Here is a 26,999-nt window from a genome sequence, read left to right on the forward strand (position 1 = left end):
TATATATATATATATATTAATATATTATCGAATAGTAGTGTAGCCAACTAGCTCACTTCACTAAAAATAATGTTTGAGCTCCATGACCTCAGGCCTATTGCTTCTTTCACAGATTCCCAAACCAGCATATCACGAAGCGCATTCTGGGCTAAGCGAGTGGCACTCAGTGGCCTGAGCGAGCGGAGTGGAATGGAATCTTCGAAAAGGTGCTTTCCGCTCAGGTGGAATGATTACCTATTATGTATATAAACATAATAATATACTTTCATATCATTTTACTCATATGATGAACCATTAAATTCACTCACCAAATTCTTTAAATCCTTAAAGAAATGCACATCCCAGCCGTCTACAAAGAATACAGGTTTCTTCACCCCATTATATATCTATCAAAAAACAAATATATATTCTATTACAATTTACATTTAATCATTTCTGGCATTTGGATCAGTGTTAAAATGCTTTCTCAATTGTGCCTTCTCAAACTCGTATGACTTACTTTCTTCTGTGGAAGAAAACCAAACAAAGATATTTTGATGGAGATATTAGGTGAATATATCCAAACACTGCAAGTCAATGGTCTCCAAAAAGGACATAAAGGCAGCATAAAAGTAATCCATTTGACTCAAGTTGTTTAATACCATCAATTTCGAGTGAGAAACAGACCAAAATGTAACACATTTTTTACTATATCTTATCTACTGCAGTCTGCAGTACATGGATTACTTTCTTGACGCCCTTGTGTGCATTCTGGATCTTGGAAGTGTTGAACCCCATTGACTTGCATAGTATGGGCAAAAACACCTCACATCAAAATATCTTTCTATGTGTTCCGCAGAAGAAAGTGTTTGAGACAGCATAAGGATGAGAAAATGAAGAGAGAGTTCATATTTTTGAGTACAGTACAAAAAGTACTTATTAGTAACAAAAAGCACACCTCTTGGAGAACAGGGATAACAGGAGGGTCTCTTTGTTGAAGGTAGTACAGCACCATCAGTGTGTAGGCATAGGAAGATAAACTCCCACGAGATGCATCACCAATGTCACATATCTGAAGAAACAAGTATAATTTTATTCTTATGATCAAGATATTTAATCTACGAATTAAATGTAAACAAGTTTTATCTGGATCACTGGTCATTAATAAAAAAGCCACAGCTAAAATCATGATTGATGGTCACATCTAGATAATTCCATGGTTCTCCCCACTACTCCAAAAAACTATTAGGACATTTTCACCAAAACAAAACAAAATAAATAAAATACTTTCTTGACTCTCATAAACCAAGTTTGCAACTTAAGACACTACTGTGTACTGTGTTTCTATGACTGAGGCAATGATGGCACCACAATATGATATTTATCAATGTTTCAAACTTACTTTGGAAAACACTTTCATGACATAGCAGAGGATCTTCACACGAGCATCAATCGCAGCATATGATGCCAGTAGTTGTGTGTTGTGCAAAGCCTGAGGGGACAAAGTGAGAAATTTGACCTATACGTTTACAATTTTACAACACTTTTACATTACTTGTGTGAATTCATAACATATCCTGTATTTACCACAATTAAAAACTGAAGAGATACAATTCACCAACGTGAAGGTCCCAGCCACAATTATCCAAAATAAGTCAGCATTTCAATAATTCAAGTCGATTTTCAAAGCATTTACAATAAAAAAAATAATATTAGGGCTGTCAATCAATATTTTTTTTAAAATCAAATTAATTACATTGTGTGCCAACTAATTAATCGAATGAATCGCAATTAATATACATAGATTTGCTGAGAAAGCCCCTCAAATAACAATAATTCAATATATAATGATGAAATAATTGTAAATAGTTATATTTAAATAATTAACAATAATGTTGTCATAAACATATTTAGGTCACTCTGTCAAGTTAAACATAGTTTAATACTTAGAAAAACACCTCTTAAGATCCATACATTCAGATTTGTGCTCCATCAAGCTGTGTTTTGAACATGTCGCATGTCTGCTGAATGGTTGGTTTGTTCTCTGTATAAGCTGTGCATTGCCTATACAGCTGAAGTTGCGCTTACTGCCCCCTGGAGAAAACAGGTGGTACTTAAGCCTTATTTCTGCGAGACTGTGGCACTGATGCTCTGCTCTAACCTACTGTACAGTTTACATACACTTATGTTGAAGTCATTAAAACTAATTTCAGATTTCATATTAGCAAACTATAGTTTTGGCAAGTTGTTTAGGACATCAACTTTGTGCAAGACAGGATTACATTTTCCAAAAATTGTTTACAGAGAGATTGTTTAACTTTTAATTGACTATATCACAATTCCAGTGGGTCTGAAGTTTACATACACCAAGTTAACTGTGCCTTTAAGCAGCTTGGAAAATTCCAGAAAATTATGTCAAGCCTTTAATTAGTTTCTGTTAGGCTAATTGGAGTCAATTGGAGGTGTACCTGTGTATGTATTTTAAGGCCAACCTTCAGTCTCAGTGCTTGACATCATGGGAAAATCAAAAGAAATCAGCCAAGACTTCAGGAAAAAAAGGACCTCTACAAATTTGGTTCATTGTTGGGAGCAATTTCCAAACGCCTGAAGGTACATTCATCTGTACAAACAATAGTATGCAAGTATAAACACCATGGGATGTTTATACACAGTCATCATACCGCTCAGGAAGGAGACGCATTCTGTCTCCTATAGATGATGGTAGTTTGGTGCGAAAAGTGCAAAACAATCCCAGAAAAACAGCAAATGACCTTGTGGCGATGCTGTAGGACACAGGTAGACAAGTATCTATATCCACAGTCAAACGAGTCCTATATCAACATAACCTGAAAGGCTGCTCAGCAGGGAAGAAGACACTGCTCCAAAAAATAAAAAAGCCAGACTACAGTTTGCAAGTGCACATGGGGACAAAGATCTTACTTTTTGGAGAAATGTTGTCTTTTCTGATTAAACAAAAATGTAACTGTTTGGCCATAATGTCCATCGTTATGTTTGGAAGAAAAAGGGTGAGGCTTGCAAGCCGAAGAACACCATCCCAACTGTGAAGCATGGGGGTGGCAGCATCATCTTGTGGGGGTGTTTTGCAGCAGGAGGGACTGGTGCACTTCACAAAATAGATGGCATCACGAGAAAGGAACATTTTGTAGATATATTGAAGCAACATTTCAAGACATTCAAGAAGTTCAAGTTTGGTCGCAAATGGCATTTCCAAATGGACAATGACCACAAGCATACCTCCAAAGTTGTGGCAAAATGACTTAAGGACAACAAAGTCAGGGGCCTGGGTAGCTCAGAGTATTCACGCTCACTACAACCCCTTGAGTCACGAGTTCGAACCCAGTGTGTGCTGAGTGACTCCAGCCAGGTCTCCAAAGCAACCAAATTGGCTTGGTTGCTAGGGAGGGTAGAGACACATGGGGTAACCTCCTCGTGGTCGCAATTAGGGGTTCTCGTTCTCAGTGGGGCATATGGTAAGTTGTGCATGGATCACAGAGAGTAGCATGAGCCTCCACATGCTGGGATTCTCCGCAGTGTCATGCACATCGAGCCATGTGATAAGATGCACGGATTGACTGTCTCAGAAGCGGAGGCAACTGAGACTTGTCCTCCACCACCCGGATTGAGTTGAGTAACCGCGCCACCACGAGGACCTACTAAGTAGTGGGAATTGGGCATTCCAAATTGGGGAGAAAAGGGGATAAAACAATTTGTAAAAACAAAGTCAAGGTATTGGAGTGGCCTTCACAAAGCCACTGGGGTAGAAAATTTGAGGGCAGAACTGAAAAAGCATGTGCGAGCAAGGAGGCCTAAAAACCTGACTGAGTTACACCAGTTCTATCTGGAGGATTGGGCCAAATTTCCAGAAACTTATTGTGAGAAGCTTGTGGAAGGCTACCCAAAATATTTGACCCAAGTTAAACAATTTAAAGGCAATGCTACCACATAATGACATATGTAAACTTGCGACCCACTATGAATGTGATGAAAGAAATAAAAGCTGAAAGAAATAATTCTCTCTAATATTATTCTGATATTTCACATTCTTAAAATAAAGTACTGATCCGAACTGACCTAAGACAGGGAATGTTTTCTATGATTAAATGTCTGGAATTGTGATAAACTGAGTTTAAATGTATTTGGCTATGGTGTATGTAAACTTTTCTTCAACTGTATCTCTGGAGTGTGCATGTGTCAAAAGGTTTTTCCTTGATATCGCGGCACAGACCACAAAACTGATGCGACCCAACCGAATTCTAGTGAGAATTTAGTGGGCAAAGTGTTACGGTTAGTTTGTAAAACAAAGAAGTTATAATAAAAAAAGTATTTTGTGTACAATTTTATTTTCACACACATTAAATATTATTCAAAAGTAATCTGAAGAATTTACTCATCCGAATCACCTCAAAGTTATCAAGATGTTTACTTCCTTCCAACTGTGTATATATATCTATATATATACACACACACATACAATAGATTGGCAATTCTGTCTCTGCTGGAAGCTAATTCTTACATTTACAACACCCCTTGTACTCTTTAAATGGTACGTTTAAATGCAGTACTGAATAATATTAGGGCTGTCGCGTTAATTCAGTACATCATTCCAAATCTAAATCACACAACACTAATGTATCTTGTTTCAACAGTCATGATGAAGATGTTGCAGCGGCCAGTTAATGAAAAGAGGTCAGACAGAAATACAAATCCAGAAAAGGTTCAGAGATTTAGTGAAAAAGGGGGCATGAAGAAAGTTTTGTGTCACATGCACAGCTGTATGACTTGAATGGCAAGTGCATACTACTTTTTGTGAGAATGGAGAAGCTACAAAAAAAAACATTATTGTTCTATAGGAGACACATTGCAAAAATATGAAGAGTTTTTTTTCTAGTTAAATATTAGTAACATAAACCCTGAAATATGCTGCCTTTGGCCTGCACTTTCATTAAGCTAATGCTAAATTTCTGTCTATTTTAGACAAAAAGAATTAAATACAGTTATTTTCTCACCAGTGTATTGTAAAAGCTTATATCTCCCTCTAGTCCAGTTTTGATGTGGTAAAACTTCACAATCGGGACTTTGGCAGTAGTAATAGGCAGGATGTTTCTCACGCCTACAATGAACGGAGAAACAGACATGAGGAGAGGAAAAGAGAGAGAGAGAGAGAGAGAGAGAGAGAGAGAGAGAGAGAGAGAGAGGCAGCAGGGGTAAAACAAAATCTTACTTTTATTTTAACATCATACATCTAAATTGGAAGTAAATGGATGTTGCCTGAAGCATATTTAGTTATTACACTCAGAACACAGCTACTGAGAGCTTACCTTGGTGTTTGCGTAATGCTTTAGCCAAGCTCTCAATAATAGCAACAGAGTCCAAGCCCTGTCAAAGAGAATGTAAGTCATCAGAATTGAAAATTAATTGATTGCTATAGAATCGAGTGAGAAATAATCTGATGTGTAGAAGTGAAAAGTTCACAGTTGTATTTAATTCATGAACCAATGCTTTGATCCCAAAGGGGAAAATACAATTATATTAAATCAAATAAAAAAAGGGGGGGTCTTTGCACAATACCTCTGCTGTTTCCTGGCCTTCTAGAGTCATACAGATGTCCAAGTCACTCTGTTTAAAGCCAAAGCCATTTTTAGATGAACCAAACAGAACCAACTTGGCTCCTGTTGAACAAATATGAAGTAATCATCATCTGCAAAGTCCTTCCATTAAATAGAGTTGAAGTCAGAAGTTTACATACACATATGTTGAAGTCATTAAAACAAATTTTTAACCCCTCCACAGATTTCATATTAGCAAACTATAGTTTTGGCAGGTCTTTTAGGACATCTACTTTGTGCATGAAATTAGTAATTTTTCCAACAACTGTTTACAGACCGATTGTTTCACTTTTACAATTCCAGTGGGTCAGAAGTTTGCATACAATAAGTTAACTGTGCCTTTAAGTGCCTTTAAAATGATGTCAAGCCTTTAGGCAATTAGCTTCTGATTGGCTAATTGGTTAATTTGAGTCAATTGGAGGTGTACGTGTGGATGTATTTTAAGGCCTACCTTCAAACTCAGTGCCTCTTCACTTGGCATCATGGGAAAATCAAAATAAATCTGGTTCATCCTTTGGAGCAAATTTTCAAATGCCTGAAGGTTCCATGTTAATCTTAACAAACAATAGTACGCAAGTATAAACATCATGGGAAGGTGATGCATTTTGTCTCCTAGAGATGAACGTAGTTTGGTGCGACAAGTGCAAATCAATCCCAGAACAACAGCAAAGGACCTTGTAAAGATACTGGAGAAACAGGTAGATAAGTATCTATATCCACAGTCAAACGAGTCATCTACCGACATAACCTGAAAGGCTGCTCAGCAAGGAAGAAGCCACTGCTCCAAAATTGCCATAAAAAGCCAGATTACAGTTTGCAGGTGCAAATGGGGACAAAGATTTAACTTTTTGTAGAAATGTCCCATCATCCCATCCGTGAAGCATGGGGGTGGCAGTATCATGTGGTGGGGGTGCTTTGCTGCAGGAGCGACTGGTGCACTTCACAAAATAGATGGCATCATAAGGAAGGAAAATTATGTGGATATATTGAAGCAACATCTCATCAGCCAGGAAGTTAAAGCTCGGTCACAAATGGGTCTTCCAAATAAACAATGACCCCAAGCATACCTCCAAAGTTGTGGCAAAATGGCTAAAGGACATCAAAGTCAAGGTATTGGAGTGGCCTTCACAAAGCCCTAAACTCAATCCGATTTGTGGGCAGAACTGAAAAAGCATGTGCGAGCAAGGAGGCCTACAAACCTGACCCAGTTTTTCTATCAGTTTTTTAATCATCTTCTATGATTAAATGTCAGGAATTGTAAAGAATTAAGTTTAAATGTATTTGGCTAAGGTGTATGTAAACTTCTAACTTCAACTGTATATTTAAAACAGTTGGATTTCAATTAAAGTGACATTATTCTCATGACAATTAAGCACATTCAAACACAATTCTCAATTGACTACTATAATGTAAGAAAATATCATATTCAATACTGTATTGAGAGCAAAATTATTTAAATGATCACCTACATCTGTGAAGTATAATTGTACCGCAAGTAAGCCTCACGGTAGCATTTGCTGTACTAAAAATCATTTATCTGTGAGAAAATGTCCTACCTGGCACTTGACATCTCAAGAATCTCTCTATGTCCTGCAGGATACGCTCCCTGACTTGCTCCTCGACATCATCTGGTGCAAAGTCACCTAAAAGAAATGAAATAATTTTTATTGAAACAAGAATCACTGAAACAAAGCACAAGAAATGAGGTGTAGACAAGTAAAATGGCGCCTCCGAATGGAGCTCTCCGGTTCTTCTTGCCCTCTGGCCGGCGCTACAGAGCACTGAGCACCAGAACAGCCAGGCACAAGAACAGTTTTTTCCCTCAGGCCATCCACCTCATGAACCTTGATTCAATTCAATCCATCCATTCCTACTTATATCCATATTTCATTTATATTCTTTAACATATCCTACCTCTTCTTCAATACAGTATATCACATTATATCACAGAGGAGCCCTGTGTCAAGCCCGCTTACTCTATTTCTAAGGAGATGATAGAACACAAAATCTTAAAGGTCTTTCTTCATGTGAAACAAGGGCTCGTGGGTTAAATCGGAGAGCCTTATACTAACGTGAAAAGTGCTGAATTCTGGACAGAAATATTGTATTATTTAATTGAATATAATCTAATATCATACATATTCAGGTTGGCTGGGATTCAACAACATCTGTGTAAATGCAAAATGGACCAAGACTAATGTTGACCAAAAAGTGTGGCAGATATTTTAAGTAGGCCTATATTCAAATATTAAAAAAAATATTTTTATGTAATTATTATGTTTTTAAAGCCTTAAAGGAAATCATGTAATAGTTAAATATTAATAAATGACTTCTAAAGGTTTATGAAGCACACATACACTTATAACAAAAGTATGACCATTTCTATGACAATTAATCTTTCAATCGATTAATTAGTCTTAATCGTGAAACCCTAAAACAGACAATTAATCGTCATAATCACAATTATTTGTTTGACAATTAATCGGAAGCCAAATGTTATAATCGTCAGACAGTCCTAACTTGATGATTACACCACATGACATTTGTAAAATAAAAAATGCTATAAATGTTTTCCAAAAATATATGAAACCATATTGGACACAAAGATTACATTTCTATGAACTTGACACGTTTTAAACAAGATTTTTTAAATATTTCAAATTTTTATCACCTTGGACAACATTTTACATTACAATGTGTGTTATCAGCATACGATTGTTTTATAGTTTAACAAAAAAATGAACATGAATTTAAAAAGGTCTTTATATTTTGTATGCCCCCCTTTTGCTGTAATTACAGCGTGTACTTAAGCTGGCATGGACTCCCCAGGTTTGTGCACAACTTGATGATCCGTGTTAAACAGCATGATTTGAGAATGTTCTAAACAGCATCTTGTGTACATCAATGGAAACAAGAAAATCTGACCTTTTGAACAAAGGAGTTAACATGGTCAATATCCCATATTAACTTAAATTTGATTAGAAATAATCCTAGAAATTTTGAAATAATTATTAGAAATTATGATCAAGAAATACAGTAATATTAAATATTTCTTATTCTCAAAATCCTGAAACTTCATTTATCTCCAAGTTTAAACGAAAAATAAAAAATAAAAAAATCCCAGACTGTCAATGTGATTTAAAAATGATGGACTCAAGATGTAAACTCTAAAATATCAGTACTGTCCCAGCTACATTCTATTCTGCAAGATGCCTTAAATAAAAAAAGATTAATTTAAAATATATTCACAGTGTACTTACTGTAGCATTGCTCGCAGACATCATCGAGTATCTTGCGGAAATCTTGAGTCAATGGTGGAAGCTGTTCTAACTTCACTCGCTTAAAGTCTTCAGGACATTCCTGTTTTAAATGTCCATCACTCTTACAGAGGCTGCACACTAGAATATGGGACTAACAGAGAGGAAGAAGGTTAGATAGTGCCATTTGGTTTTGTTTTTTAATAAAACAGCTCATCTGATCTAATCCCTTTACTCAAAATGATAGAATAAGCAGGCAGAATGGCAATAAGCATAATAAAAGCTACACATGAAAAGGCAAGAACTTAAGAGCCTACATCTGGTTTCTGATTGGTCAAGGACGATAGGCCTAATGCTGCATTCAAGTCCACCAGTGAAAGTCCGTAATCACGAGGTCACAAGTCATATGTGATTAGTCAGAATGTAACCATTATGCTATTTTTTTCTCTCTTTTTCACTTCCTGACAAAGACAAGAAGCTTTTTCAGCACCAATCCAACAAAATGAAGAGCAAAGCCAAGCATTTGGAGTGTAAATGATGCGTTATCTATCTATTTTATTGGTAACACTTTACAATAAGGTTCATTTGTTCACATTAGTTAGTTATATTTGTTAACCAACTAACATTGAACAATACTTTTACAGCATTTATTAATCCTAGTTCGTTTTAATTTCAATTTTTAATACATTTTTTTAAATCAAAAGTTGTATATGCTAACATTAGTTTATGCACTATAAACATATATTAACCAACAATTATCAATTTTATTTTTATCAACTAACATTAAGAAATATTACTAAATGCTGTAAAAAATATATTGTTCATTGTTAGTTCATGATACTTAATGCATTAACTAATGTTACATAATGGAACAGTATTGTAAAGTGTTATTACCACATTTTATCATTACCACAAATGAATAGGGATGCACCAATATAATTGTTATATTATATTGGTTTATACCGATTTTAACAAAAAACTATAAGCCGATTTTTGCTAATTATTTGGTCATCACATCACGGTTTTAATTAGGGAAGCTTAAACAAATCTAAAAACAAAACTTTTTCCCACTGTTAAACAATTAATTTCCATTGAACATTGAATCTGTTGAACACATGACCAACATTTTTAAGAGAGCCACAGTGAAAGATATACACAAGATAAAATATATTTTTTAAATGACAAAATAGGATAACATGATGATTGATATGAAAAAAGGCTATTTCGTACTTCTGTTTTTGCAGTTTAAAACACAGCCTTTTAAGGTTTAGTAAGCGCACAAACCATTTTGCAATTTCACTCTTAATTCAATCAATCATGCAGCATTAATGGATATCATACCAATATCTCAGATGTCAAAGTCTGGGGGAGCGGGGTTGCATTAATGTGAGAACAAAATACTACATATTCTATACCGATATCTCAGAAGTCAAAGTCTGCTGGTTTCAAAGCATTTTGGATGGTTTTCCACATCATGTAGCTTAAAGCTAAGTGCAGCTTTCACAACTGACACGTCCATTTACGGTGTTTTTTTTTTTTTACATTTCTTGCATTAATGTAAGAATGTTCTTAGGAGAGCCAACACTTCTACATAGTGTGGCTATTACATTTTCTTGATTGTGCATTTGAGTTTTTACATAGTGTGTTACTAATTAATTCTAAATAAACCATCGGTTTCATATTTTTCATATTGCCGTTTTCATGCTTATCATCAATATTCTGATGGTTTTAATTTGATCAATAATTGACTGACAAATATCGGCAGGTGATGATACATCTGTGCATCCCTAGAAATGAAACGATCATTCTGACATGACTTAGATAATAAATAACAATTCCCCCATTTTAATTCCTTATTGTGCATTTTCAATTCAATGCCTATTAAAATTTTGCAGTGTCATTATTCATGTGTAAATTATGTATAGACTGCTGTTAAGTAAAACAGTTGCTCATGATTAATTGATAAGTGTTTGTTTCTGCTAAGCTGGATTTTCATTCACGATAGCTTACAAGTGGCTACAATAAGACCAAAAATGTCCCCAAATTTTAATGCGACAATGGAAGATTCGACTTTTTGAACCATCAATTGAGGAAGATAATATTAGCCATGTTTCCACTATCGGGCCAGATGGGGGCATGCTAGTGCATGCCAAGGCTAGTTGGGTTCCCAATGCCACTTCAGGGGCTTCATCGTGCCTCCTCTGGGCTTCCTTAGGGCCAAAGGTCAGGCCCATTTGGGCCACCGATTGAGGCGACTCAATTGGTACCCCAACTGTGGATTGAGGCGGGGTCAAAGGCTTTTAGTCAACAAAAAGTGTTTAGTAAACAAAACAGCAGCTTCAGTCTACGCCATGATTTTTTCAAGGGCTAGCTAGACTATTTCACAACTTGTGACGTTGGCACCAGGGCCGCATATTAAGGGTGGGTTTTAGGGCAACACTTCGGGGCTATTGGCACAATGGTGGATATTCATCAATTTTGGTCTTGCGGCTTGAGGTCTGAGGTATTGGTCCTGGCCCGATAGTGAAAACATGGCTATTGTGTCCCATTGGAAAGTAATTGGGTTTCAATATTTAATGCCCAATGTTCAAAATCCATTCTGAACAAACAGAGCCACAACACGTTCATTTACTGGCCTCATCTTTAGGCCAGTTGTGGTGAGAATGACCAAATTATACACTTAAATTCAATCTGATTAATTCACTGCACCTACCTTGCCATTACTTAACACTTGCTTGTTAAAGACATATTGAATGCCTTCAGTGTCTGACTGTGTTTGGACAGATGATTGAGATTTGGAAAGTGCTCTCTGCGATTTGTATTCCGTTGGGTCTGAATCTGAGCCCATCTCATCACTTATCTCCCGGTCAAAGGGGAAGATCTCATCACCCGAATGATCACCCCCGGATTCATCGGGCTCTATGTCATCATCTTCATCCTCATCATCTTCCTCGTTTTCAGCCTACAAGGTCAAAAAATTTCAACATTAAGTGTATCTGAGGGGAACACCTGAATGCAAGAACTGGGTATCCAGTATTTACTGAATCTCAAGCCGCAACATTTCGATTTTGCATTTTCAATGTAAGTTTGCTTTTCCATATTTTTCCTGGAAAACAACTAAATGTCCATAGAGTAAAACTGACATGGCATTTGCTCCCAATTTTACTTCTGTAATATGACATTTAACAAAAAGGCTATCAGGAATTTGAAAAACTAGAAAACGCTAACCAAACTAAAACTAAATTAACTAAAATAAATTAAAAGGACAATTTTTTAATAAAATTGCAACAGAAATGAAAATGAAATACAACTTTCAAAACAAAAAGACTGTTACGCTTATTTCATACCTCACTGTCAATGTCAGAGTCACATTCTTCCTCCTCATCCTTTTCCAGCTCTATCAGACAGTCGGAGTCTTCAAGATGTTCAGCTTGATCGAAGCTACATCTCGCATGTTTCCTGACCAAAGCTTCAGGGGTCACTTTTGTGCTCCTCAATGCTGAATCAACATGATTTGTGTCACTCTTAGACCGTTGCTTGACATGTACAGTGCTGTCGGTTTGCCTATTTGAACTGGTTTTGCCTGCTTGGGCTTTAGCAGGAGAAGCAAAGTACTTGTATGTTGTTTTGAGACAGTGCAAGAAGTAATCAAAAATCAGCTGGCTATGCAACGTCCGAGCCACATTCCTCTGGACGACAAACGGATCTAAAAAGAAAAAGATACATCTTGATTTGTTCCAATATGAAATCAAACAACAGTGCAAAGATGGTATTGTGAAATGTCATCAATACAAACCTTCTATTGCAATCCTTTTCTTGGGCCAGTCTTTAAAATCACGCCAAAGTTCGGCATTTGTTCGCACACTAATGACTTTCTCGGGTATTTGAAATTCTAGGGAATAATATCGTAATAACTCAAACCAAAGACTCCCCAATGGCACAGAAGGACTGTGGTCTTTGAAAACCAGTGGAGCCTATAGAGAGAAAAAAAACTTAATAGAAATACTGTAGTATTTTTGGCTTGACTGTATTTGCATTTTGGTATTTGCTGTACCAAACTTAAGAGTTATCAAAGAACATACTAACCTTTCCCTTCTTGATAACATTTGCACAAGATGAATCAGTGAAAGTTTGATCAAACTCCCAGAGCACATGCCCCTTTTCAACACCAGTTAAAGAGAAACCCTTCAGTTTACTCAAGGACAGACCCTAAAAAACAGGCACAACATCAGTCTCTGTCACCTTGTAGTTCACTTCAAAATGTTACACAGAAGATTCTAAAGATCACATTTTTATTGGATAAACCATAACAATGCTAAACCATTTTCTCATATATATATATATATATATATATATATATATATATATATATATATATATATATACACTCTCTGAAATACTTAATTCTATAATTTCCAACATATCTGTGTCAGTTGTCTCTCAAATAAATCTGCAGATTTTCATCTCATATATATATATATATAAAAAAAATTTAACATAAATAAATATATCTTGGCTATGTATGAATTTACCTGGAAAGTAGCCATGTTGTAATAAGAAAGATAATATATAATCAGCAGGTCATTACCACAAAATCACCCCCCTCATCACTCCTCTCACCATTTATTTTGAGCTAATAACCAGCTGCATGTACATTATCTTATTTTATTATTACTTTATGTATTAAAGTTGACTGACACACCACAGACTCGAGGTATGAAGGTAGGACAGGTTCTTTGCGTCGTTGCAGGAAACTGATCACCATTAGTGCAAAGCAATAGGATGGAAGACCACCTTCTTCCATCTGGTCCACATCACAAATCTATAAACAACAAACATATTACATATTTTTAAGATAGAAAAATAAACACACACTCTTTAAATTAGAGCTTTAATGTTTATACAATTTCATGATAAAATGTTGCCTATTTAACCCACGTATCATTGTTTTAACAACATATCTCTTGGACAACATTGAGTTGCTAGGTTAAAGGGGTCATATGTCATGAGGAATCAAATTTTCCTTGATATTTTGGCATATAAAAGGTCCTTTTACTATAAAAACATACTGCACATTTCAGAACTCGAGACTTAATTCCTAATGCAATGCAGTTATTGAAACCAAGCTGCCAAAACGCTGCATTCTGTACTTCCATGACTACATTACAACACTTGGACCCAATGCAAAACAGTAAGAAAACCATTTTATTCAAATTATTATTATTTATTTCAAATGTCATGACTGTTTGATAGTTTCTGGTGCGGAGTGTTAATAGTTGAGCTTAAGATAAGCAGTTTAATATATTCAAATGCACTGTGTTAGATGTGCGTTATGTGTAAAACCTGAAATGTAGTTTTATAATATTGTGGGGTTGTTCATTGTCTTACGATTGAGTTTAAAAATTGTCTGATTTCGAAGGACTGCACCCTGTTAGCCAATCATAACAGAGGAATTATGCTGAAGTTTTGAGGAGGCGCATAGGCCAAAACTGAGTGTTTCAGACAGAGGGCCAGAGACAGAATGGAAAATGGTCATATATTTCTAAATGATGACTGTTTTGATGCAAAAAACCTTAATAACATTACCAGTGGACTATATATATATATATATATATATATATATATATATATATAAATAAAGAGCATTCATGACCCCTTTAAGCTTGACAAGAAAAACAAAAGGACATGAAATAAAACTTTTGAGGGGAAAAAGCAATTTATCATGGGTGGTATTCAACTCGATATGCCATGAGTAGCATATATTTCTTTATTTCCAGACATTTCCACTGCCTGAGCACCCTTTGTGCAAACAAACTGACCAGTTAAACCTACGTATAATAACACACATGGCGCTGTACAAATGAGTGTTACCTTGGCCCAGTATCTGAAGCATATGGTCAGAGGGATGAGATGTGGTTCTAGACTCGCCAGCTCAGCCAGATATGCTGTTGTCAGGCATGCACTTTCATTGCCTGCACTGACTCTGCATATCAGACCACTTTGGAGAACAAAAAAAACAGCAATAAAGTTTAAATTGACATATCAGCATTCATGATAATATACAGTGCATTCGGAAAGTATTCAGACCCCTTAATTTTTTTCACATTTTATGTTGCATTCTTATGCTAAAATGCTTAAAAAAATAATAATAATTCACAACGGCAGGGCTGGGGGACTGGTCAGGGTTGAAGGAAAGCTGAATGCAGCAAAATACAGAGATATTCTTAATGAAAGCCTGGTCCAGAGCACTCAGGACCTCAGACTGGGCCGAAGGTTCACCTTTCAACAGGATAATGACAATAAGCACACAGCCAAGACAACGCAAGTGTGGCTTAGGGACAACTCTGATAATGTCCTTGAGTGGCCAAGCCATAGCCCGGACTTGAACCCAATCGAACATCTCTTTAGAGACCTGAAAATGGCTGTCCACTGATTGTCCCCATCAAACCTGACAGAGCTTGAGAGGATCTGCAGAGAAGAATGGCAGACAATCCCCAAAACCAGGAGCACAAAGCTTGTCACATCATACCCAAAAAGACTTGAGGCTGTAATCGCTGCCAAAGGTGCTTCAACTAAGTACTTTGTCATTATGGGTTATGGAGTGTAGATTGATGTGAAAATAATAATAATTTAAAGCATTTTAGCATAAGGCTGCAACAGAACAAAATGTGAAAACAAATGAAGGGGTCTGAATACTTTGAGTGCACTGTATAAAAGGCTTGTCAATATACAGTAATATGATTAATGGATAGCTTATAAATTACAGGATATGAATGGATATGAAATGAGTAATAGGAGAGGAAGCACAGACCTTGATTTCTCTTTGCAAACAACAACAGGCATCCTCTTATGAATGTCTCCCTCCACACTGATGAACAGATCTGTGGAATTACAACAAGTTAAGACTAGAAGAGGAAACTTCCCATTCTCTTGTGATAAATATATTTTTAATATACTTAAATTAAAATATATATATATATATATATATATATATATATATATAAAGATTATACCTATCAATATACATATTTTAAAATTCTACTTTTAATTAAATTTAAAAAATATTTTTTAGTGATGTATCCCTGACTTATGTTTAAATAAATACATAATAATCACCATTTAATTGAATTAAATAATAATAATAATAATTAAATACATTTAAAATAAAAAAAATAGCAGTCTGATACAATTAAACAAAATATTTAATAAAAATAATAATAATTGTAAGTACCTGTAATTAAAAAAGTATAGTAACTTACCACTTTTAGAGAGACGCTCTTGAGCTAGGAGGAAAACATCAGGGTGCTGCAACTATTGAGAGATTTGGTTTTCATTTATACAAATCATCAAAATTCAGCAGCAATAACAAATGTACTGTCCCCACAATCTCTACATCAACTATAGTAACACAATAAATATGCTGAGATTAATAATAATTAAGTAAAATAAAAAAGGTAATTAGAGGTAGGCCAATATATCGCTTTTATTTATATTATATATATATATATATATATATATATATATATATATACAGATTAATCGTGCCGATAGTTGCTGAATATTTTTTGTTTTTTATTCCTTCATGTTTCACTGTGGTCAGTGCTGGAGGTGGCTACAGATAGAACTGCTTTATTCTACAGTATGGCTTTTGAGGGGAATAAAAACAATTAAGTGGAAATTTTCTGTATCTAAATCTTTCATTATCAACAGTACAGGTGAAACTCGAAAAATTAGAATATCGTGCAAAAGTTCATTAATTTCAGTAATTCAACTTAAAAGGTGAAACTAATATATTATTTAGACGCATTACAAGCAAAGTAAGATATTTCAAGCCTTTATTTGATATAATTTTGATGATTATGACTTACAGCTTATGAAAACCCCAAATTCAGAATCTCAGAAAATTAGAATATTACATGAAATCAATAAAAAAAAAAGGATTTTAAATACAGAAATGTCGGCCCTCTGAAAAGTATAATCATGCATATGCACTCAGTACTTGGTTTGGGCCCCTTTTGCATTAATTACTGCCTCAATGCGGCGTGGCATGGATGCTATCAGCCTGTGGCACTGCTGAGGTGTTATGGAAGACCAAGATGCTTCAATAGCGGCCTTCAGCTCTTCTGCATTGTTTGGTCTCATGTCTCTCATCTTTCTCTTGGCAATGCCCCATAGATTCTCTATGGGGTTTAGGTCAGGCGAGTTTGCTGGCCAATCAAGCACAGTAATACCATGGCCATTGAACCAGGTTTTGGTACTTTTGGCAGTGTGGGCAGGTGCCAAGTCCTGCTGGAAAATGAAGTCAGCATCTCCATAAATCTTGTCTGCTGAAGGAAGCATGAAGTGCTCTAAAATGTCCCGGTAGATGGCTGCATTGACTCTGGACTTAATAAAGCACAGTGGACCAACACCAGCCGATGACATGGCTCCCCAAACCAACACAGACTGTGGAAACTTCACACTGGACTTCAAGCATCTTGGATTGTGTGCCTCTCCATTCTTCCTCCAGACTCTGGGACCTTGGTTTTCAAATGAGATGCAAAATTTGCTCTCATCAGAAAAGAGGACTTTGGACCACTGAGCAACAGACCAGTTCTTTTTTTCTTTAGCCCAGGTAAGACGTTTGACATTTGAAGCCCATGTCCAGGACCCGTCTGTGTGTGGTGGCTCTTGATGCAGTAACTCCAGCCTCAGTCCACTCCTTGTGAAGCTCCCCACACATTTGAATGGCCTTTTCCTGACAATCCTCTCCAGGCTACGGTCATCCCTGCTGCTTGTGCACCTTTTTCTTCCACACTTTTCCCTTCCACTTAACTTTCTATTAATGTGCTTTGATACAGCACTTTGAGAACATCCAACTTCTTTTGCAATTACCTTTTGAGGCTTTCCCTCCTTGTGGAGGGTGTCAATGATGGTTTTCTGCACAACTGTCAGGTCAGCAGTCTTCCCCATGATTGTGAATTCAACTGAACCAGACTGAGAGACCATTTAAAGGCTCAGGAACCCTTTGCAGGTGTTTAGCTGATTAGAGTGTGACACTTTGAGTCTACAATACTGAACCTTTTCACAATATTCTAATTTTCTGAGATTCTGAATTTGGGGTTTTCATAAGCTGTAAGCCATAATCATCAAAATTATATCAAATAAAGGCTTGAAATATCTTACTTTGCTTGTAATGAGTCTATATAATATATTAGTTTCACCTTTTAAGTTGAATTACTGAAATTAATGAACTTTTGCACGATATTCTAATTTTTCGAGTTTCACCTGTATTCATACATATTTTTATGCTCACTTCAATGCATATTTTGTTATTTTAATAATCAAGTGTTCTAAATTGCAGTGAGGGCATGGAAAGAAAAATTTACTATTTGAAAACGTGCCCCATCAGCACATACATCATGTACAGTGGGTACGGAAAGTATTCAGACCCCTTAAATTTTTCACTCTTTGTTATATTGCAGTCATTTGCTAAAATCATTTAAGTTTATTTTTTTCCTCATTATTGTACACACAGCACCCCATATTGACAGAAAAACACAGAATTGTTGACATTTTTGCACATTTATTAAAATAGAAAAACTGAAATATCACATGGTCCTAAGTATTCAGACCCTTTGTTCAGTACTTAGTAGAAGCACCCTTTTGATCTAATACAGCCATGAGTCTTTTTGGGAAAGATGGAACAAGTTTTTCACATCTGGATTTGGGTATCCTCTGCCATTCCTCCTCGCAGATCCTCTCCAGTTCTGTCAGGCTGGATGGTAAACGTTGGTGGACAGCCATTTTCAGGTCTCTCCAGAGATGCTCAATTGGGTTTAAGTCAGGGCTCTGGCTGGGCCATTCAAGAACAGTCACAGAGTTGTTGTGAAGCCACTCCTTCGTTATTTTAGTGGTGTGCTTAGGGTCACTGTCTTGTTGGAAGCTGAACCTTCGGCCCAGTCTGAGGTCCAGAGCACTCTGGAGAAGGTTTTCGTCCAGGATATCCCTGTACTTGGCCGCATTCATCTTTCCCTCGATTGCAACCAGTCGTCCTGTCCCTGCAGCTGAAAAATACCCCCACAGCATGATGCTGCCACCACCATGCTTCACTGTTGAGACTGTATTGGACAGGTGATGAGCAGTGCCTGGTTTTCTCCACACATACCGCTTAGAATTAAGGCCAAAAAGTTCTATCTTGGTCTCATCAGACCAGAGAATCTTATTTATCACCATCTTGGAGTCCTTCAGGTGATTTTTAGCAAACTCCATGCGGGCTTTCATGTGTCTTGCACTGAGGAGAGTCTTCCGTCGGGCCACTCTGCCATAAAGCCCCGACTGGTGGATGGCTGCAGTGATGGTTGACTTACTACAACTTTCTCCCATCTCCCGACTGCATCTCTGGAGCGCAGCCACAGTGATCTTTGGGTTCTTCTTTACCTCTCTCACCAAGGCTCTTCTCCCCCGATAGCTCTGTTTGGCCGGACGGCCAGCTCTAGGAAGGGTTCTGGTCATCCCAAACGTCTTCCATTTAAGGATTATGGAGGCCACTGTGCTCTTATGAACCTTAAGGGCAGCAGAAATTTTTTGTAACCATGGCCAGATCTGTGCCTTGCCGCAATTCTGTCTCTGATCTCTTCAGGCAGTTCCTTTGACCTCATGATTCTCATTTGCTCTGACATGCACTGTGAGCTGTAAGGTCTTATATAGACAGGTGTGTGGCTTTCCTAATCAAGTCCAATCAGTATAACAAAACACAGCTGGACTCAATTGAAGGTGTAGAACCATCTCAAGGATGATGAGAAGAAATGGACAGCACCTGAGTTAAATATATGAGTGTCACAGCAAAGGGTCTGAATACTTAGGACCATGTGATATTTCAGTTTTTCTTTTTTAATAAATGTGCAAAAATGTCAACAATTCTGTGTTTTTCTGTCAATATGGGGTGCTGTGTGTACAATAATGAGGAAAAAAATGAACTTAAATGATTTTAGCAAATGGCTGCAATATAACAAAGAGTGAAAAATTTAACGGGGTCTGAATACATTCCGTACCCACTGTATCTAACTTTATATCTTGTGAATGATAATTAACCTTATCTGGTGAATATAAAGGCTATAAAATATAGTCCTTATGTGTTTTGGGCTTATTTATAGTTAAAAGTCCCATGTTATGCACACTATCTTTTTTGGTTATTGTTGGGATTTTGGTTGCACAATAAACTGCATCTTGGATTTTATTTCTTTTGGACTCTTGTATCCTCTGTGCCAGTCACAGTAAGAAAGACTACTAATTCTTAAATGTTATCTGCCTTTTCCACCACCTTAGCTATCGGTATCGGCAAGTTTCTTCAAAACACAACACAGACACAATTCGATCCAAAATAAAGAAACAACCATTAAAAGTGGATTGATTCATATACTCACAATTGGCCAATCATTGAGCTAATAATATTTTGCATTATATTTGTCATTACAATTGTACACTTAAATATGTAAAAATCACTCATTTATATAGGCCTGAAGTTATTTATATATACATAGATATCCCATAAGCATGCTCTACTCACATGGGACGGAAACTTCACATCAATGTTTACATCCGAATCCTTGAAACCAAACTTGGTGCAAGAAGATCCATATAACCTGAACTGGCATTCTGCAAGATAAATAAAAACTATTTGAAGAACCACCCATTCAAGCATTCAAAAAGTCTTTGCTGTTACCTACCTGGATACATACCTGGAAGGACAGGTCGAAGGACTTCCACAATGAGAGTAAGAATATTCTGCCGTTGTTTCAAATCCTCATCACAGAAGCCAAATTTAGAGACAATACTCTCCATAGCAGAGCTGATAGAATTACATTGTGCTTTTCCAGGTGGTGGTATATTCAACAGCAGTGTCAAATTCTGCAGTTCCTGTATAGGGAGAACATATTTAAACTATTTAAAAAAGCAGAGCACTCTGCAACAGGTAACTATCTTTTATCTTGACCAGAGTTTCCCAACCTTAATTCTTGTATACCCTCACAGCATGATATTCTTCTCGCTACAATTGTGCAGAGCGTTTATCTGAGTTACCGTAGACTTTGTCAGTTTGAACCAGTCTGGCCATTTTCTGTTGAGCTCTCACATCAACAAGGCGTTCCCATACAGAGAACTGCCCCTCACTGGATGTTTTATGTTTTTGGCATCATTCGGAGTAAACTCTAGAGACTGTTGTGTGTGAAAATCCCAGGAGATCTTAAGAAATACTCATCTTAAGAAAAACCAGCCCATCTGGCACTAACAATCATGCCACAGTTCAATCATGCCACAGATCAAAAATGTTAACATTAACTGAAGCTCCTGACCTGTATCTGCATGATTGTATGCACTGCTGCCACATGATTTGCTGATTAGATAATCACATGGATGATTGTTGGTGCTAGATGGGATGGATTGAGTTTTTCTGTAACTGCTGATCTCCTGGGATTTTCACACACAACAGTCTGAGCAATTCTGAGATGCGGGTTGGCGCTGGTTTGATTTTAATGATGTGGCTGATAGGTGTGTTAGTAATTACATTTACATTTATGCATTTGGCAGACGCTTTTATCCAAAGCGACTTACAGTGCACTTATTACACGGACAATCCCCCCGGAGCAACCTGGAGTTAAGTGCCTTACTCAAGGACACAATGGTGGTGGCTGTGGGGTTCGAACCAGTGTCCTTCTGATTACCAGTTATGTGCTTAGACCACTACATCACAAATATTTTGTAAGTCGCAATTTCTGTTTTATAGGTTTCTCAGAGCAAAACCAAAATCTTTCCATGGGGTATGCATACTACTTCATATATAATAATAATAATATATAATAATAATAATAATAAAAAAGTAATTCGTTCAAAAAGAGGTCTATTTTTGAGATGTTCCTATTGACGTAGCCTTTTGAATTCATCAGACTTTAAACAACAGACTAACGACAACATTTTTGACTTTTCAAATTCTCAAATTTTTTTTTAAGGTGTTGTTTAGTAATGATTGGTTTCTCACCTTGGCTTTCCTTCTGTGGGATCTTTCTCTGATGTGGTTGAGAGCTGATGAGATGTCTTCAAAGGAAATCTTACATTTATCACACTTAAACTTGAGACTGATGCTTGACTTCTAATCAGAATACATAAATAGAAAAAAAGTCTGAAAATGTCAACAAATATGGTAATTGTGTTACTCTACCAGTCAAACGTGTGAACACACCAAATCATTATTATTACTGTACCATTTAAATATATATATATATATATATATATATATATATATATATATATATATAGCTAAGTCATCAGAACTATAAAATAACACAAAGTAGGGGACTGAGGAAGTATGGAAATTATACATATACTTTTCCTACACCAAGTCATCCATTTCCAAGTCAGCCACAATTAATATTAGACGCTTTTAAGCATGATCCTTGAGCTCAAAAAGGAAAAGATTATGAGATACAAATTCAGTCAAAGATGTCCAAACTTTTGACAGGTAAATTATGCATGTCAATTATCATATGTAGGACCAATGTCAACAAACTAGAATATAGATAAGCAAGGTCTCCATAAGTTCCCTTTGACCAAGGAAACATAATTAAATAATTCAAGCGCAAGACATTATGGGTATTCCCCATACTCGACTCTACTCGCTTTACTTTTCTGAGCTTGCTTTTCCACTGCAGTTTAGTGCTGCCTCAACGTGGGTGGGATTATAGGCTGATCGTCATAGTTGCGCCGCTTCTACTGCCGTGACATCATCTTAAACGTGACACAAACAATAATAAACAATAACTGTTAGCTGCTAGCTCATTGTGCTGCATAAAGCAGTTGTTGCATGGTGATTTTACACAAGTTTGACAGTTAAATTGGCCTGGTTGTTTTAGAAGCAAGTTTCTAGTAGCTGGTCAACTAAATAAAACAACGCTTTCAAGCAGAATATAGAGTTAACGTTGCAAAACGTGGACTCCATCGTGGATTCCAGTCGTGGCTGAGTCCAAGGCACTCTCCCTACCATTGCTCGCCGGTCTAGAACACGTCCATTTGGTTAAACCACTTCCACTTTTCCTTGATGGTTCTGTAGTCACTTTTACGTTTTTGTTTTTACATTTCCCTACACTGTTGGTAGGTCAGGTGGTAGCCGTGTGCGTCCAACAGCTGAGGCACTTCCTGAAAGACTTTTTTGTTTCGTTCGTCGGTAACGAGTGGACCGTCTGCACCTCGTTTATTGACCATGGCGTGGCTTTGCACACCGCCATTTCTTTTTACAATTTGAAAGTCGCGTGAACAAATGATACTGCTATCGCTGTAGCTAACTTTAAAACTAGCGGGTTGATGTCCCATGTCAGAAATCCAGTGATGCTGGTAGTGACGATTCTCTCTGACCAATCAGTGATCTGCAGTGTCTTGACGTCACATTTAGTATCGGCTCGGCTCGCTTGGAACCTCGACCAAGGTGGTACTAAAAAAAGTACCAGGTACTATCCACAGTGGAAAACCACAAAAAGCGAGCAGAGTCGAGTCGAGTTGTACCGTGCAGTGTAAAAGCCCTTCGTTTTTTGCCATTAGTCCATCATTTCCTTACCTCTTTGTTCTGAACAAAACTGTCACAATCACTGCCATCTACTTCCAAACAGAGCTGTGAAACATCCCGTCTCGTGAGGCACCTTTCAATTGGCACGATTCTGCTCCTCTCCCTCCAACTCTGCATGCTATCTGAAAGATCGACAGACAGATTTTAGTTACGTTTTTAACATCATGATCTCCACACATTGTCATATTTTCTCTATTTGTTTTACCAAGCATGTCTTGTTTCTGTCCATCTCGTGGTCGCTGTCTCCAGTTCTTACGGTTGGCAGGTGACCCCCTCTGGCTTCGGTCTTTGTGAGATGGACTCTGTCTGAGGGCTTTTCCATCAGGAGAGCTGTATGACAATGAGGTTTTAAATCTTCTTTTCCCATCACTCTCACAGTCTCGACTGTCAGATTTAGGACTGTAGCTGTGCTCATATCTCGTATTCTCTCGTCCGGACGGGCTCCTCCAGCTCTCCGCTTCATCCGCCTCCTGTCTTCTGTATCGCGGAGAGAACTTCCTGTTTCCCTTGTCACTCATTTTCTTTGCTGTCTGGATTTATAGATGAAAAATTAGGTGATGATGAGAACAAAAGATATACCTTGTTTGCAATTCCCAGTTTAATTCCGTGTTAATCCAAATATTCCCATTATGGTCACAAAATTAAATGTATTATAAACTGTCTTAAGCAGTAGTTCTCAACAGTGGTCTAGAAAGCATGTATAAAAAATGCGAAATGCCAATAATAAAATTATATTTTTTCTTTTGTGCTGATGTCAAAGACCATTGGTGCAGTAATTAATACATTACTCCAGTGCAAAAATAATTCGGTAATATGGTGTGGCAGCGGGGGCGTGGTCAAGCGCCCGTCCGGGAGAGAGAAGCGGTAAGGGCGCTCACACCTGGGCCAAATTATGACTAACACCTGTCTCTAATTGCAGTAGAGTGAGGAGAGCGGTGAAAAAGCCAGCGGCCGCAGAGCAGAGGGAGACGACGGTGCAAGCCAACCCAGTGCGCTTGTGTCTTTGTGTGTATTATTGTGAGACATACGGCAATAAAAGCCTTACCTTTTTTGTTGAAACCTTCGTTTCCTGTCCTGCTTCCCGTGAGAGTTTCACATATGGTTATTACCAGTGCTGGGTTGTAACGGATTGCGTGTAATCTGAATTACATAATCAGATTACAAAAATCAAATACTTGTATTTTAACATACTTGTAATTGGACTACAGTTTTACATGTTTTCCACAGATAACATAATTACATATTAACAAGGCAGTTAATTATTAATAATTTATTGATCATTTTCATATCATTATCATACCCCGGAGCTCAACAGTCTCACAGATGAACCTTTTGAGCATGTGCTCCTTTTACATTACAACAGTAAGATATGCACTTCAGCTAAGGAACCGAGTAGGGTTGCCCCAGTTGTGCTTAAGTTCTCACGTAAATTGGGACGTAAAGTTCACACTAAGGGCTTAGTAACTACTAGTTAGTTTGTAACTAAGTCAGTGCTTAAGGCAAGACTTAAATAGTAGGTCGTAAGCTCTCTGTAAAGTAATGCGTAGTCGCATTATATGACATTTACCTGAAATGATCCAATAAGCAGCCTTGAAATTTGTACACATAAATGTTAAACAGTTGTGAATTTCAGTTTGAGCTTGTCCAAACCTTGTTTACTCACATAACTGTCAGCTTCAATAAATTATATCCCCATAGAAATACGAAATATGTGATAGATATGTAATAAAACACTTTTCATTAATGGTACATCCTGTATGTAAATAACAATATTCAATAACTGTATCTAAAATGAATAAGGGACAATAAATAAATAAATGCTAATACAACAGGCTGGAAAAACAGACATTTATTCATTATAATAACTATTTTATATATGTTGAAACTTGGCACCGGGCGGCATACACAGGAAAGTGCACCGTTAGATCGGTTTCATGCTGAAGAGGTACGTTTTTTACATAATGTTTTCTCTCGTAAATGTAAAAGCGTGTAAATGTCAACATCATCACATATGTCCAAAGGACTGAAACCTGTCAACCAAAATATGAGCTCATTGAGTCTTCTTTTTTTATTCCAACCATTAGTCCTGGTCTTAGTGCCCATTTAAGCCACAACTAGGCAAGTTGTAACTTGCGTATAGCTGGTGCAACCGGCCCCAGGTGATGGACTATTACTAAGTAGTGTTAAAAGTATGTCAGAGTTTTGAGCAGTTAGCTTTGACCTCGTAATGTCATTACTGTTGATATCTGGTTCATACATGTTTGTTCATGTAATGTTTTACTGTTTTATGCACTTAAAATTAACTAGATGTTTATTTTTTTTATATTATTTTGTACTACCTTACCAATGATGTGCAGCTCACTCAATTGCTCCAAAGGATCTAGTTGATGCCATCTCTAAGGTTCCTGTCCACAGGGTTCACAATATCTCAACGGCAAAATGTGAAGCAATATGGAACAACGCCCTTCGCTCTACTGTTGCTTTTGATGCAGTGGAGTCAGCTGCATAATACTTGACACAACTGTTCCTTGTGTGACTCAGTGAAACTCATCTGTTTTAAAATATATTTTTTTTATATTCTTGCCATTCAAATTATAATATCTTGCACCTCAGTTTTGGAATCTGTGATGGACTATCAGTATGCAGAAAGGGTTAAAAGTGTTTCGGTGTTTTTAGATGAAAGCTTGGACCTAGGCAACGTCATTGCTGTTGATTATATGTTCATTCATTTTCGTTCCTTTTATGATCGATTTATGTTGATTTTATGTTCATTAACGTTCGTAATGCTGCTACTGTTTTATGCACTTAAAATGAACTTGATGTCTTGAATTGTAAACTTTGCCCATGCACTGTCACTGCTGTTAGATTTAATGTATGTAACACATTGAGTAAATTTTTTGTTTTAAATATCATAAGGAGCTCTTTTCATGAGACTCTTTTTGTCAGTAATAAAGAAGGGAATACATTTTCTTCCTCTTTGTATTTTTATGTTAAAATTATTATCCTACTCAAATGCATGTGACATAAAATTAAATAGAATTAGGTTGAAAGTAATTGGATTAGATTATCCCAAAATGTAATCTATGAGATTACATTACTGATTGCATTTTTCGTCATGTAATTTCCTGATTACAATCCACAAATAATCCACCCAGCACTGGTTATTACTAAAACAATATTTAACCCACTATTTGATTCAGCTGTTAGGCTGGTAAATCACACATCTGCTGTTGCTACATTTATAATATTGGCAATTGTGCATACCGTTGGGCCTACGCATTTCTTGGACATTTTCATAAATTCCAACGTTTGATTAAAGGACATTTTTGTTGACATTGTTCACTATTTTGGGTCACCACTTGACCAATATAAAATCTGGGTTCTGAGGAGATCCCATATTATTATTAGTGGTGCTTGCAAAGCATCACTATTGTAATCTCACATACTTATTAGTGGTGCTTGCAAAGCATCACTATTGTAATCTCACATACTTATTAGTGGTGGTGCTTGCAAAGCATCACTATTGTAATCTCACATACTTAT

At 36.8% G+C, this 26,999-nt stretch overlaps 1 protein-coding gene across 3 annotated transcripts in view; it reads right to left on the reverse strand.

The window, feature by feature from the left end:
* The window catches only part of LOC127621419 (terminal uridylyltransferase 7-like), a 52,211-nt gene that overhangs the window by 14,900 nt on the left and 10,312 nt on the right, over positions 1 to 26,999 (reverse strand). For 2 of the 3 annotated variants that reach the window (XM_052095018.1, XM_052095001.1), the window contains exons 2-23: positions 24,502 to 24,596; positions 23,662 to 23,986; positions 23,448 to 23,578; positions 21,879 to 21,989; positions 20,584 to 20,761; positions 20,412 to 20,500; positions 16,123 to 16,174; positions 15,675 to 15,744; positions 14,735 to 14,861; positions 13,566 to 13,685; positions 12,950 to 13,072; positions 12,660 to 12,837; positions 12,211 to 12,569; positions 11,577 to 11,825; positions 8,867 to 9,017; positions 7,163 to 7,249; positions 5,569 to 5,669; positions 5,319 to 5,376; positions 5,007 to 5,110; positions 1,382 to 1,471; positions 938 to 1,051; positions 309 to 386 (exon numbers count right to left, since the gene is read on the reverse strand). In XM_052095018.1, coding sequence (XP_051950978.1) covers positions 309 to 386; positions 938 to 1,051; positions 1,382 to 1,471; positions 5,007 to 5,110; positions 5,319 to 5,376; positions 5,569 to 5,669; positions 7,163 to 7,249; positions 8,867 to 9,017; positions 11,577 to 11,825; positions 12,211 to 12,569; positions 12,660 to 12,837; positions 12,950 to 13,072; positions 13,566 to 13,685; positions 14,735 to 14,861; positions 15,675 to 15,744; positions 16,123 to 16,174; positions 20,412 to 20,500; positions 20,584 to 20,761; positions 21,879 to 21,989; positions 23,448 to 23,578; positions 23,662 to 23,974 — 2,883 coding nt within the window. In that variant the 5' untranslated portion in view covers positions 23,975 to 23,986; positions 24,502 to 24,596. The remainder of the gene's footprint in view (positions 1 to 308; positions 387 to 937; positions 1,052 to 1,381; positions 1,472 to 5,006; positions 5,111 to 5,318; positions 5,377 to 5,568; positions 5,670 to 7,162; positions 7,250 to 8,866; positions 9,018 to 11,576; positions 11,826 to 12,210; positions 12,570 to 12,659; positions 12,838 to 12,949; positions 13,073 to 13,565; positions 13,686 to 14,734; positions 14,862 to 15,674; positions 15,745 to 16,122; positions 16,175 to 20,411; positions 20,501 to 20,583; positions 20,762 to 21,878; positions 21,990 to 23,447; positions 23,579 to 23,661; positions 23,987 to 24,501; positions 24,597 to 26,999) is intronic. The other variant, XM_052095009.1, reaches the window with a different exon arrangement.

This window comes from Xyrauchen texanus, chromosome 3 (assembly GCF_025860055.1).
Source record: "Xyrauchen texanus isolate HMW12.3.18 chromosome 3, RBS_HiC_50CHRs, whole genome shotgun sequence".
In the NCBI taxonomy this organism is placed as follows: Eukaryota; Metazoa; Chordata; class Actinopteri; order Cypriniformes; family Catostomidae; genus Xyrauchen; species Xyrauchen texanus.